This window comes from Pan troglodytes, chromosome 8, assembly GCF_028858775.2.
Source record: "Pan troglodytes isolate AG18354 chromosome 8, NHGRI_mPanTro3-v2.0_pri, whole genome shotgun sequence".
NCBI classification, from domain to species: domain Eukaryota; kingdom Metazoa; phylum Chordata; class Mammalia; order Primates; family Hominidae; genus Pan; species Pan troglodytes.
The window spans coordinates 83,954,351-83,966,403 of record NC_072406.2 but is presented as its reverse complement, the minus strand read 5'-3'; the positions used below and the strand labels follow the sequence as shown (position 1 = coordinate 83,966,403).

Genomic DNA, 12,053 nt, shown 5'->3' with positions numbered 1-12,053 from the left:
TGTGGGCTGGGGTGCATGGGAGAGCTGGGTGCGAGAACATGGCGCCTCCAAGGGGCGGGAGGAGCACTAGGGGCTGGGGCAGGAGGCTCCTGGAGCGCTGGATTCGTGGCACAGTCTGAGGCCCTGAGAGGGAAATCCATGCTTTTAAGAACTAATTCATTGTTAGGAGATCAATCAGGAATTAGGGGCCATCTTACCTATCTCCCGACATTCACAGTTTAATAGAGACTTCCTGCCTTTATTCCCTCCCAGGGAGAGGCTGAAGGAATGGAATTGAAAGCACCATTTGGGGGGTTTTGCTGACACAGCGGGGACTGCTCAGCACTCCCTAAAAACACACCATGGAGGCCACTGGTGACTGCTGGTGGGCAGGCTGGCCCTGCCTGGGGGAGTCCGTGGTGATGGGCGCTGGGGTGGAGGTGCAGGAGCCCCGGGACCTGCTTTTCAAAAGACTTCTGCCTGACCAGAGCTCCCACTACATGCAGTGGCCCAGGGCAGAGGGGCTGATACATGGCCTTTTTCAGGGGGTGCTCCTCGCGGGGTGGACTTGGGAGTATGCAGTGGGACAGGGGGCTGCAGGGGTCCTGCCACCACCGAGCACCAACTTGGCCCCTGGGGTCCTGCCTCATGAATGAGGCCTTCCCCAGGGCTGGCCTGACTGTGCTGGGGGCTGGGTTAACGTTTTCTCAGGGAACCACAATGCACAAAAGAGGAACTGGGGTTGCTAACCAGGATGCTGGGAACAAAGGCCTCTTGAAGCCCAGCCACAGCCCAGCTGAGCATGAGGCCCAGTCCATAGACAGCACAGGCCACCTGGCCCATTCCCTGGGCATTCCCTGCTTTGCATTGCTGCTTCTCTTCACCCCATGGAGGCTATGTCACCCTAACTATCCTGGAATGTGTTGAGAGGGATTCTGAATGATCAATATAGCTTGGTGAGACAGTGCTGAGATAGATAGCCATGTCTGCCTTGGGCACAGGAGAGGGAAGTGGCAGCATGCATGCTGTTTCTTGGCCTTTTCTGTTAGAATACTTGGTGCTTTCCAACACATTTCACATGTGTTATAACTTGTTTGATCCACCCCCTTCCCTGAAAATCCTGGGAGGTTTTATTGCTGCCATTTAACACAGAGGGCAATAGAGGTTCTGAAAGGTCTGTGTCTTGTCAAAACAAGTAAACGGTGGAACTACGACTAAACCCTGGGTCTCCTGCTTCCTCCTCACTGAATGGACTGGTATTATGGGCCAGGGCCTGGCTTGGCCTTCACCTTGGACTTGCTTAGAGCACATACAAGGGCTCTGGGAGATGAACTTGTGCCCACAGGTCCAGGGCTCCACTGTACTGCAGTGGAAATGTTCCTATCTGTGCTCTGCCTGCCCTGGCCTGGGCCTTCTTCTGGGTCCAGAAGACGCTGCTGCTGATGGGTAGGCTCCTTCCATATCAGCTCCTGCCACTCCCTTCTCTGCCTGCCAACTGTGGAGCTAGAGGACTCCTGATAGGCACAGTGGCCCATGCACCCCTCTTGCTTGCATTAGGGGATGGGGAAGGGAGAAACCCTCAGCAGCTGAGCCCCAGGGTCTCTTGGAGGAACTTAGCCAGTTGTATGTGGAGCATCTGGGCAGCTGTGGAACATTCCTCAAGAAGCCAGGCCAAGGGAAGGGTCTGGATGTACTTGTGCTGGGTCAGGGAAGGCCAGCCTTCTTGGTGCCACAGAGGGTGAGGGCCAGGCTGGGACCTTCTGATCTCAAGCCAGGGGAAGCAGAGTTCACAATAGCAGGGTCCAAGTCTAATAAACAGAAGGGGCCTCTGCTCTAAAGACATGAGGTGTACTGCCAAGAGCAGTGTCCCCAGCTCATAGACCGTCATGGGGCCGCTGCTGGGGACTTGCATACCAGAAGGGGGCAGTGGGAGATTTCTGTCCTTCTGCCTGGATAGGTGACTTCTGCAGGTCCTCACCAGCCTGAGAAGCCAGGGCTTCTTATCTGGAATAGTATTATCGGTTGGCTGCAATTCACGTGGCAGGGAGGCCACAGTTAGGCCCTCCCTCCCTCTCCACCCCACTGCCAAGTGCCTCTGAGGTTGGGCTAACTCCTGACCTCCCAGTTACCTTCCGCCCTTCCTCCCTGGGCCCAGCTCTTCCTTTGCAGGGGTCTCCCTGACAACCACTTAAACCCCTCCCCCAAGCCTGGCCTGTCTTCCCATGGCCTGGAGCTAGGCAGGGGCTGAGGCTGCACAATGACTCCCCCTGGCCAGTGGCACACCATTGTGTGGCGGGCCTGGGTCTGGCCCAGATACCCCTTGCAGCACAGCTGTTCCGAGTTCGGGTGATATGGGCTGAGGCCGGATGGGGGTGGCCTAGGCTGTTTGCAGGAATGTCCAGCTCTCAGGAACCTGGGGGGACGAGGGTCTCAGGGAGAAAAGTAGAGCTGGAGGGACTCAGAGAATTTCTCTTGGCTCTGGGGAGGGTCTTAGCAGCCAAATCTCAGGCCCCCTGCTTAGGGAGCCACATCTTTCAAAACAGGGATGCAAATGATGCCTCCTCCAGAAAACCTGCCCTGGCTTCCAGGCTCCTAGCACTCTACCACATCACAGTGTCAGCTCTCCAGTACATGTGCCTTCCCCTGCCAGACTGTAGGCTCCTGGAGGGCAGACCTGTGCCTGATGTATCTCTGGTGTCCTAGCCTGTACTACAGGCCTCACATATACTTGGTGTTGGATGAACAAATGAATGAATCTTTCATGCCCTTGTCCTCCAGCAAGGTTGGTCCTGAGCCAGTGAAGGCCATTTTGAAGCCAGGCAGATAACTGCAGTGGGAGTAAAAGGATGGCAAGTGGGCCTGCTGGCTTTCTCTGGATGGATCTATGCAGGGTAGCAGCTGCTCTCTCACCCATTAGACTGTGGCAGCCATTCCTGGAATCTCAGGGTGGTTGGCTGCATGCTGCTCAGGTCTGTGGTTGCTCTAGGAGGGGCTGGGACAATGCTCCTTCCTCATATACGCATCCAGTGAAATCTGCCCAGAGGCAGAGAAGGGCCCTGCTCTTGGGGATATTCATAACCCTGAGGGGTTTACTGCCCAAAGTTGAGGGTCTGGTCAGTGGAAGCAAATCTTCAAGGGTCCAGTGCTCCTTGGAGGCAAGCTACCCTGGTAGGCACTGTGGGCTGCAGGACCCCTGCTTGCTAGCTCTGCCCCATCCCCACCTTGGCTCGGCCAGGCATGGAGGCAGTAGAGGGGGGGTCTTGAGAAGGCAGCGGGAGCAGCCCTTGTGGCGAGTCCCATATACACTGTCCCGGGAGGATATGGAAATAGAGAGTCCTGCCCTTGGCCTTGGAAGCAGCCCCGGGCCTAAACCACCTGTGGCTCCCAGAACCCATCCCTGATTATTGCTTGCTCTTCAGCCTTTGTGCAGGCTGAACCCCAGAATATGCTTCTTTCTTGGCTGTGCTAACCAAGACTGACCAACAAGACTCGGCCCAGGTGTCACCTCCTCCAGGAAGCCTTCCCCAAGCCCTTCTCAGTGCCCCACTGCACACCAGTGTTTTCATTGCCTCCGTTACTCAACTTCATTTCTTCAGGCCACAGACCACATTTTCTTCATTTCTGTATCTCCAGTGCCTGGCACATAGTGGCCATTCAGGGACAATGGCTGAATGAATGAATGAGTGAATGAGTGAATGAATGAATAAATATGGTTTAGTGCTAGTTTCTCTATGTCCCTATGGTCACTGCAATTCTTCACTGAGGTGTCCCCTGCAAAAACCAAATGATAGCAATATTTTCCCAACTTGGAGAAGCAGGGGGAAAAAATTGAAGAGGGATGGATTCTTTTCGACTTAAAATTGTTTTCCTATACATCTTTCAAGTTGGTACCTGTTGCTGTTTATATTATGGTCTGGAAGAAAGCATCATGGTTCAGCCCAGGAAGCCCCATATATATTCCCCTGGAGATGGATGGCCTCAGAGTCCCTGGTCCTAATCATCCTGAGGGTGTTTTCTGGGGCCTCAGGGAGCAGAGATGGTGATGACCAGGATGAGCAGGGCAGATGCTACCCAGCTTCTCCTGCTCTCACCAGGGAGCTGGTATGGGCTGAGCCCTGCTTCAATGAGAGCCAGAATGTCAGGGGCTGACATGTGAGGTGGGAATGCTTATGGTCCCCAAGGGGCTGGGATGGGTCCCTGCAGAGGGTTTGGCCAGCAGATGGAAACTCTTTTTAGCCATGGGGACCAATCCCAAGATGCTAAAGGATTGCTTGGATAGTGGCCCATGCATTCTGGGTGATTAATTGTGGCCAGGGTGATTTTCCATTTCTTCAATTCCCATTTATTCTGGAGACCCAAAGGAAGCCTGATTTTGCCTACAAACTGCAGGGTCTTAGAATGTTATGGATCCCACCAATTGTCTCCCTGAGAGACCCTAGGACTGTGGGGGTTGGAGTGTGGGTGGGGAGTGGGGGTGGTGTGTTGACTGGCCTGCATTAGGATTGGGGAGGGCAGTGTGGCAAATGCTGTCAGATGCCCACCCCAAATCCATTCTCCACTTCTTCCTCACTGACAGAGGCCTGCTTTTGTGTGGGCAGGGATATATCTGGCCCCCAAATAATATGCTGACCATGATAATCCTGTCCCTCATTTTTTCTAACCTCCCTTGCAGCTAGGGTGCCCACGTGAGCCACTTGTGGCCAAGAAGACACAAGCAGCACTCTGGAGGGTGGTTCTGGGAAACCTGTTGCTTTCCTGATAAAAGGGCAGAAGTAGCTGCCTTAGCTCTTTGCCATCTTTTTGTCATCTTCCTGCCTTGGATGCTGACTTGATGCCTGGAGTTATAGTAGCTATCTTGCCACCATGAGGGAAAGGCCAAGAAACATGAGCTCTGACACCACTGAGCCTGAAATCCACATTCTCTGTAGAATTTTTCCTCTGTGGGAAAATGCATTTTGATTCTTTATGACTCCATAGTCAGTTTCTGTTACTTCACAAATGCTATTGAAGGGACGACCAAGATGATCCACCCTGAAGCCAAGTGCAGTGGGGTGGGGTCATGTCGAAACTGGGTCCTCCCACGTTAACACAATAAATGATACCCCTCTGTGCCCCAGCCCCACCCTGCCCAGTGAGTGACACGTGTCCTATAAATGTATCCTTGTTTAGCCCACTGGCTGTGAATGGCTGAGGTGGCTAGTGATGACACTGTGCAGCCATGGGGCTAAGGATGCCCACAGGGGTGCCCAGAGTCAGTCTCATTTCCTGGACTCCTCAGAATGTTGTGGTGGGGTGGGGATTCCTGGATTATTGGCCCAATCCCAATTCCTGGAGTTATTGGACCAACATCTCCAAAGAAGCTCCAGACAAAGAGCCCTGCCCAGACCTGGTGTGACCCCGCCTCCCACAGTGCTGCTGGCAAAGGGGAGAGGTCTAACCTGCTGTGAGAGGGACAGAGCTGGGGCCTCATTTGCAATCAGGGTCCTTCCAGGAGACAGATTATAAAACTGTCCCTGAACTATTCACCTTCCTTGTAACCACACTCTTTGCAGTGTGACTTTGTAGCTCATTCCTTCAGAAGGTAGAGTTTATTTTCCCATAGCTTGAGTCTGGGCTGGCCTTGTGACTTGCTTTGGCCAAAAGATTGTGGTAGAAGTGACCTTATGCCAGTTCCAAGCCAGGGACTCAAGAGGCCTTGCATGCCTCTGCTGTCTCTTCTGGACACTTTCCAGCCCCATAAGAACAGGCACGGGCTAGCCTTCTGGAGGATGAGTTGTCCCTGTCACCCCAGCTGCTAGCCAGCCAACCCTCAGAAGCATAGCACCCTGCTGACAGGCAGCTGCCCACATACAAATGCAGAAGCCCAGCTGAGACCAGAAGAACCACCCGGCTAAGCCATGTCCAGATTGCCAGCCTGCGGAATTAGCGCTAACTATGTGGTTATTGTTTTACTCCTCTGTTTTGTTTGGTTTGTAAGGCAGCATTATTGTGGCAATAGAGAACTCATAACAGTCCTCCTCCTCCTCATGGTTTACCAAGTGCTTCCACAGATATGAGCTAATTTGATTCCCCAAACAACACCTATGAGGTAGATATTATCTCCCTTTTGCAGATGACAAAAGCGATATGCTGAGAGGTTCTGACTTGCTCAAGATCATGCAGCCAGCCACAGTGCTCCTGACTCCAAATTCCCTGCTTTCAGTTTATAAGCCACTCCCAACACAGCTCATCAGCTCCTAGAGATCTCCATCCAGCCCTTGAGGACCACAAGTCCTTCCCTAACCTGGCAAACTTTGAACATTGCCTTGGGCAGTGGTGCTGTTCATTCGAGCGTCAGTGTGAACCACAGACACCAATCCCTTCCCACCCTGACGTGTTGTGACAGCATGCCACACCACACAACGTAGGGGAAGAGGGCCAGAGAGGCACCCTTTCTGTAAGACACCACCATGCACATTGGTGTGACCTCACAGTGCATAGGTGGGCAAGTGAAGCAGGGGCTAGATTCATACCCACTTGCTCCCTGGGCCAGGCCCCAGTACAGAGGCTCAACCTGTACCACCCCATAGAGCTGCTCTGTGAGAGAAAAGAGGACTAAACAGAGCTTCTGAGTAGCTATAGACTCGGGAGGCCAAACTAGCACCCCAGCTTTGCACGCAACAGGCCTCCGTAAGGGGAGGCCATCTTGGGCAGATGGACTAAAGGCAGATGGACTAAAGGAGTTGTCAAGGTTTCGCCTGCTGTGTGGAATTCCATTCCCACCCATCTTGTTCCCCTCACTCGGAGGCGGAGCTGCCCTGGCCCACCCGCTCCTCCCTGTGGCCACCCCCATCGCTCACCGACAGGGTTGGGGTGCCCTCGTCCTCCACAGTGACCACCAGGTGGTAGAAGCTCTGGCGCTCGCGGTCAGGCGGGGCAGGCCTTGTGGCGATCTCACCGCTGATGCGGTCCATGCGGAAGGTCATGTCCTTGTTGCCTTCGGTGATGTAGTAGGACAGAACGCTGTTGATCCCGATGTCACGGTCAGTGGCTCTCACCTGGACCACAGCAGTACCTCCACCCACGTTCTGGGAGGAGAGCAGGAGAGCGGTCATTCTGGACTCAAGGCATTGGGGCACAGTCTGGCACCTGCTCCTGTAGCCCAAAGGCTCCCCCTGTACCTCCCAAAAGCTTTGCTGCATCTACCCCAGAGCAATGATGGAGATAATAAGGATGATAGCAGCGAACATTCTGTGAGCACCTCTGATATGCTGGGGCCTGCATTAACTCACTGGGTCCTCTCTCCAACTCTGTGAGTTAGGTACTGGCATCATCATCCTCATTTACAGAAGAGAAAACTGAGGTGCAGGGAAGGAATGTGTGCAAGTCCACACAGCCAATCAGTGGGCTGAAGTGAGGGAGTCTGGCCTGAGAGCTAGACTCCAGCCACATGCCATCCTGCCTTCATGAACGTCCAACCTAGCATGATACCCAGCAATGCCAGGGCAGATCGGAGTGGCTCAGTCTTAGGGCTGAATAATAAATACATTTTTTAAAAAAGCAAGCTCCCGGGGTAAACCTCAGTTTCCTGTCTGGTGAAAGGCAACTTTCTTCTTTTCCTCTTTTCTCTTCTCTTCTACTCCAAAAAGATACTGCATTCTAGGATCCGGGCTAGGCATTAGGGATATCACTATGAATGAGCCACAGTTCCCATCCATGAGATCTGAGGGACCAGTGGGCCAGGCAGACATTTAAACAGGGGCTGCATGGTTGGCTCATGCCCACGGTCCCCCCGGATGTCCAGCTATATGGGCCCTGGGGCTGCCCTCACCTCATTCACACTGACATTGTATCCAAAGGGGCTCTCGATGACTGGAGGGTTGTCATTGATGTCCAGGATGGTCACCTGCAGGATGTGGTCCTTCTTCCGTGGAGGGGTGCCTCGGTCAGAAGCCACAACCTGCAAGGAGGAGGGCAACTGGAGTCAGGGCTAAAGCGTGGCAGGCAGGATTGGGAATATGGAGTCCAAAAGGGCTGTGCAATCAGTGGGGAGCATTTGGGAGGGCAAAGAGACTCACTGAGAACCCCTGGGTGGCCTGGCCAGCCCTGGGCTCTCCCCAAAGCCTTCACCTTCTGCCCCATGCTGCAAATGATTCTTGCCCAATCGTCGTCTGACTTGGGATCCTTGTTTGGAATCTGATTAGCATGTACCTAAGCCTTGACCTCCCGACATACCTCTGACTGTATTCTGGGCTGTGCCAGCCTTTGACCATGACCCTGGGCCTGCAACCTGACCCAAGGCTCCTGTCTTTAGCTTCAAAGGCCTCTGTCCCATGCACTCTGTCCCATGATCTCTGGCAAACAGGAAAAGAGCCTCAAGTAATATTATAAGCAATGAGTTGGCGCCCTATGGCTGAGCCTGTTCCTGGGAGCCTTGATGCAGTCATAAGTGCTGCAGGAGCTGAGCCCTCTGCAGAAGTGCAGCCCTGAGGTTCCCAGAAAGCCCTTGGCAAACATCCCAGCCATGGCCATTCTGCAATAATGATAGCCTTCGTGGCTCCTCAAGCCTGCACTTGCTTCTTCCCTCCACAGGGCAGGCCAGACGGGGATTTTTTTGTACATTGCATAGGTGGGGAAAATGAGGCCCGGAGTTACCTGTCCAAGAACACACTGTATTTGTAGAAGAGTTGGGGCTCTCCCAGCTCCACCAGGCTCTCCCTCATCCTCCTGGCTCTTACAGCAGGGGAAGACACCTCAACTACCTCCTTCTGGGTATCTAAGGTCCCTCCCAGGTTTCCCTATCCTGGGTCAGCCTCACTGTGCTCTTGGCCCCGATGGGTGCAGCTGGCCCCATGTTACTTGGTGACAGCAGGGGCACTGACCACCAGAGTGTGCTGATGGACAGGCTCTCTCCTGGATGGAGAGTAGTGACCGGTCTAGGCACTTAGCCTGTGGTCTCTCAGTCCAAGGGAGGCCAGGCCCCACCTGGAGGATGTAGTGATCCAGCTCTTCTCTGTCCAGGGGCCTGGCCACAGACACTTCACCAATGGAGTCATTGGTGGTGACGATCTCAAAGGCCCCCGCGATGTTGCCAGAGACCAGGGAGAAGACCACCTGTGGGGAGAAGAGAGGGTGAGGGGTGAGCAGGTGTGGAGGAGAGGTGGCCAGGTCAAGCCAAGGGGGACCCCCTGGTCCTCCTCTGCCCACTTGGGCCCTCTGTTGAGCAAGGGCTTTTGGGAGTGCAGTGTTTTAAGCAGAAGTGATTCATCTCCCTCAAAATGGGGGTGCAGGCCCATGGAGGTAGTGTAGCACCCATGGAAGGTTCCGGGGCTAGGAGATGTCAGTATCCTGGCCTGGAAGAGTGGGGCTTGAGTCCCATGACACTGATGTCTTCCCAGGGTAGAGGGGATTGTGCTCACGCTGCTGGGGCGGGCACACGCTGCGGTGTTACCTGGACTCTACTTGGTTCTTACGGCAACCTTGACAGAAAGCAACTGTTCTCAGTTCACAGAGAAGAGGCTCAGAAACATGGAACAACCAGCCAAGGTCACACATCTTGCAAATGCCAGAAGTCTGAACCTACACACTTTTGTCTCCAAAGCCAGCATCCCTCGACCCCCTAGACCATGCAAGCCATGCTAACACCCGCAAACACACGGCCTAGTGCACGGAACAGATGAAAGCTGTGTGAACACTGGCGGGTTTCGTCACTTCTCCCTCTGCACCCTGGGGTGTCCAAACCTGGAGCGACAGCAAGCGCTTCCTGCCATGGGGCTGGGCCTAGGAAGCAGGAGGGAGGATGAGCATGTCCTCTCAGGGAGCTGGGGCTGCGTGGGGAGGAGTTACCCGGAAAACAACTTCACTGCGGGGCTGAGCCTTGGCTGGCCTTCGGGCTCCATGTCCACATGACCCAGGCAGGGCCACCGGCCTACATAGCTCTGAGGCAGTTCTGTCCCTTCTCCCTGACCACAGACTGGGTGATTGCAGGGGCAGAGACCGGAAGAACCTGGTGCTTGGTGATGGGGGTGGCTCAGAAGGCCCCTCCAGCTGTGGGAGCTGTGGGAGCCCCGCTGACATGGTGGATCCTGGCTGTTTCACTCGGTGGCCCACCTGCCCATTGCTGCCAGCGTCAGGGTCCCAGGCCTTGACAGTAGCCACTCGCTGGCCCACAAGGCAGTCCTCAGGTATGCTGACCGCTGAGTCGGAGGTGAAGTCAAACCGGGGGCTGTTGTCATTCTCGTCCAGCACAGTGATGTAGACCTGAGGGTGAACGTGGTCAGAGACCTACAGCCTCCTTCCCCTCCTTGGCCCGAAACACCTGGGTCCCACCGTGGGTCCAGTAGGGACCAGAACCCCAGTGGGTTCTGGAACATCAGCAAACCCTCAGAGCCCACCGAAGCCTATCCTGATTTTACAAAGGAGGCCCTGGGCCCATGGCTCCTAGCAGTCTGATTGGTGTGGGGTGGCAGGTAGACACACTTAAATCTTGGCTAGGAGGGCAAGGGAAGAGGCCTGGTGGGGAGACTGTCAGAGGTGGTGGGGAGACTGTCAGAGGTGGTGGGAACAGGAGAACTGAAAAGCCAGGCCATGGCTAAAGTGGATGGAGGCTAGGAATGCTGGTCTAGCATGAGCAAAGCTTCCCGTTTTTCATGAAAAATAAGGAATCTAGATTTTAAAGTGAAATTGGCTGATGAGTAATAAAATTTAGAGAAGAAAATTATGTGTGGGCTGTCCAAAACACATCTGGTGGCCAGATATTGCCCGAAGGTGTCTTTGTTTGCAACCTTGGGCTTAGAGGGAAGGAAATGGGCCCAGGAGCAGGAGGGGGCTGCAAGGTGGCTTGGTTCCAGTGGGTAGAAGGGCAGATGGGGAAGGCATGTGAATTTCTGACTGTCAAATAAAAACCAGGCATGCAACAAATGGCACGCAAGAGCATATTGTTTTGTGTCTGTGGCTCGGGCTTCTTGTGGAGAGGCAGGAGAGTGAAGGCCTGCCGCGGGTAAGGCCTCCAGTCCACGGACGGCCACAGGCCACTGCGGCTGGAATCACAGGTACCCAGGGGTTCACTGATGAGGGTGTGAGGGGGGTTGGAGGAGCTCAGGTTTTAGGTATCCCAGGACAGGCCTTCTCCCACTGCCCTGCCCCAGGCCAGACCCCATTCTCTGCTTCCCTGCATGTGGGGTTCAGGGGCTCCCAGGTCCTGCTGACTCTGCACAGGACTCATGGGGAGCCGGCTAAGCCTGTGCATGCTGCAGAGGAAATTCCATGTCATTCTTCCTTCTATACAGGTTTGACTGCTCAGTCCCAGCCACACTCCCCTATCTGTAGGCAGCTCTCAGAAGTATAGGAGAGTGAGCCTGGGCTTCGCAGCTAGGCCAACCCAACCACTTATGAGCTGCACGATTTTGGAAAAAGTTATTCAAGCTCTCTGATTTTCCATTTCCTCAGCTGAAAATCAGAATGACACCTGTTGGGAGGAATAACTGAGCAAACAGAAAGTGAAGGGGTGGCACCTACTCTTCCCTGTTCCCGCTTCCTGCCTGGCAGACATTCATGATTTCTCTTGCCAAGACTCTACCCATCTGTCATGAGTTTTGCTATGGAGTTCCCTGAGGTCCCTGAGCCCCAGTCCGCTCATTTGAAATGGGAAAAACAATACTTATCACACTGTTCTCAGGGTGAAAACAGACAAGGGTCCTTGTGATCGGATCCCTCCCAAACCCCCTCACTCTAGCTAAGGCCTCATTTAGACTCGCCGTGGTTCCTCACACCACAGGGCCTTTGTGCTTGCCGTTCCCTCTGCCCGAAATGCTCTTCCTTTTTAGGCTGGGTTAACTCTCATGCATTCTGACGCTCTCAGCTTGAGTCCCTTCCTCAGGGAAGCCCTCTTCTAGTTCCCTGACACCTTATTATAGGCTTTCTCTCAGGGCATACATTTACTGCTGTGATCATTTGATCAATGTCTTTCCCTCACTGTATCGTACACTTAGGAAGGCAAGGGATATGTCTAATTTTGGTTTCTTGCTGTAACCTAAACCCAGCCTAGTGCCTGGGACACAGCAGGTGTTCCCACAATGACTATTGCTCTGATCTTG

General features: G+C 54.1%; 1 protein-coding gene across 2 annotated transcripts in view; it reads right to left on the bottom strand.

Annotated features, from left to right (window-relative positions):
• CDH23 (cadherin related 23) overlaps positions 1–12,053 on the bottom strand; it is a 419,047-nt gene that overhangs the window by 66,598 nt on the left and 340,396 nt on the right. For both annotated transcript variants that reach the window (XM_054659691.2, XM_054659692.2), the window contains exons 33-36: positions 10,069–10,218; positions 8,944–9,072; positions 7,790–7,918; positions 6,819–7,046 (exon numbers count right to left, since the gene is read on the bottom strand). In XM_054659691.2, coding sequence (XP_054515666.2) covers positions 6,819–7,046; positions 7,790–7,918; positions 8,944–9,072; positions 10,069–10,218 — 636 coding nt within the window. The remainder of the gene's footprint in view (positions 1–6,818; positions 7,047–7,789; positions 7,919–8,943; positions 9,073–10,068; positions 10,219–12,053) is intronic.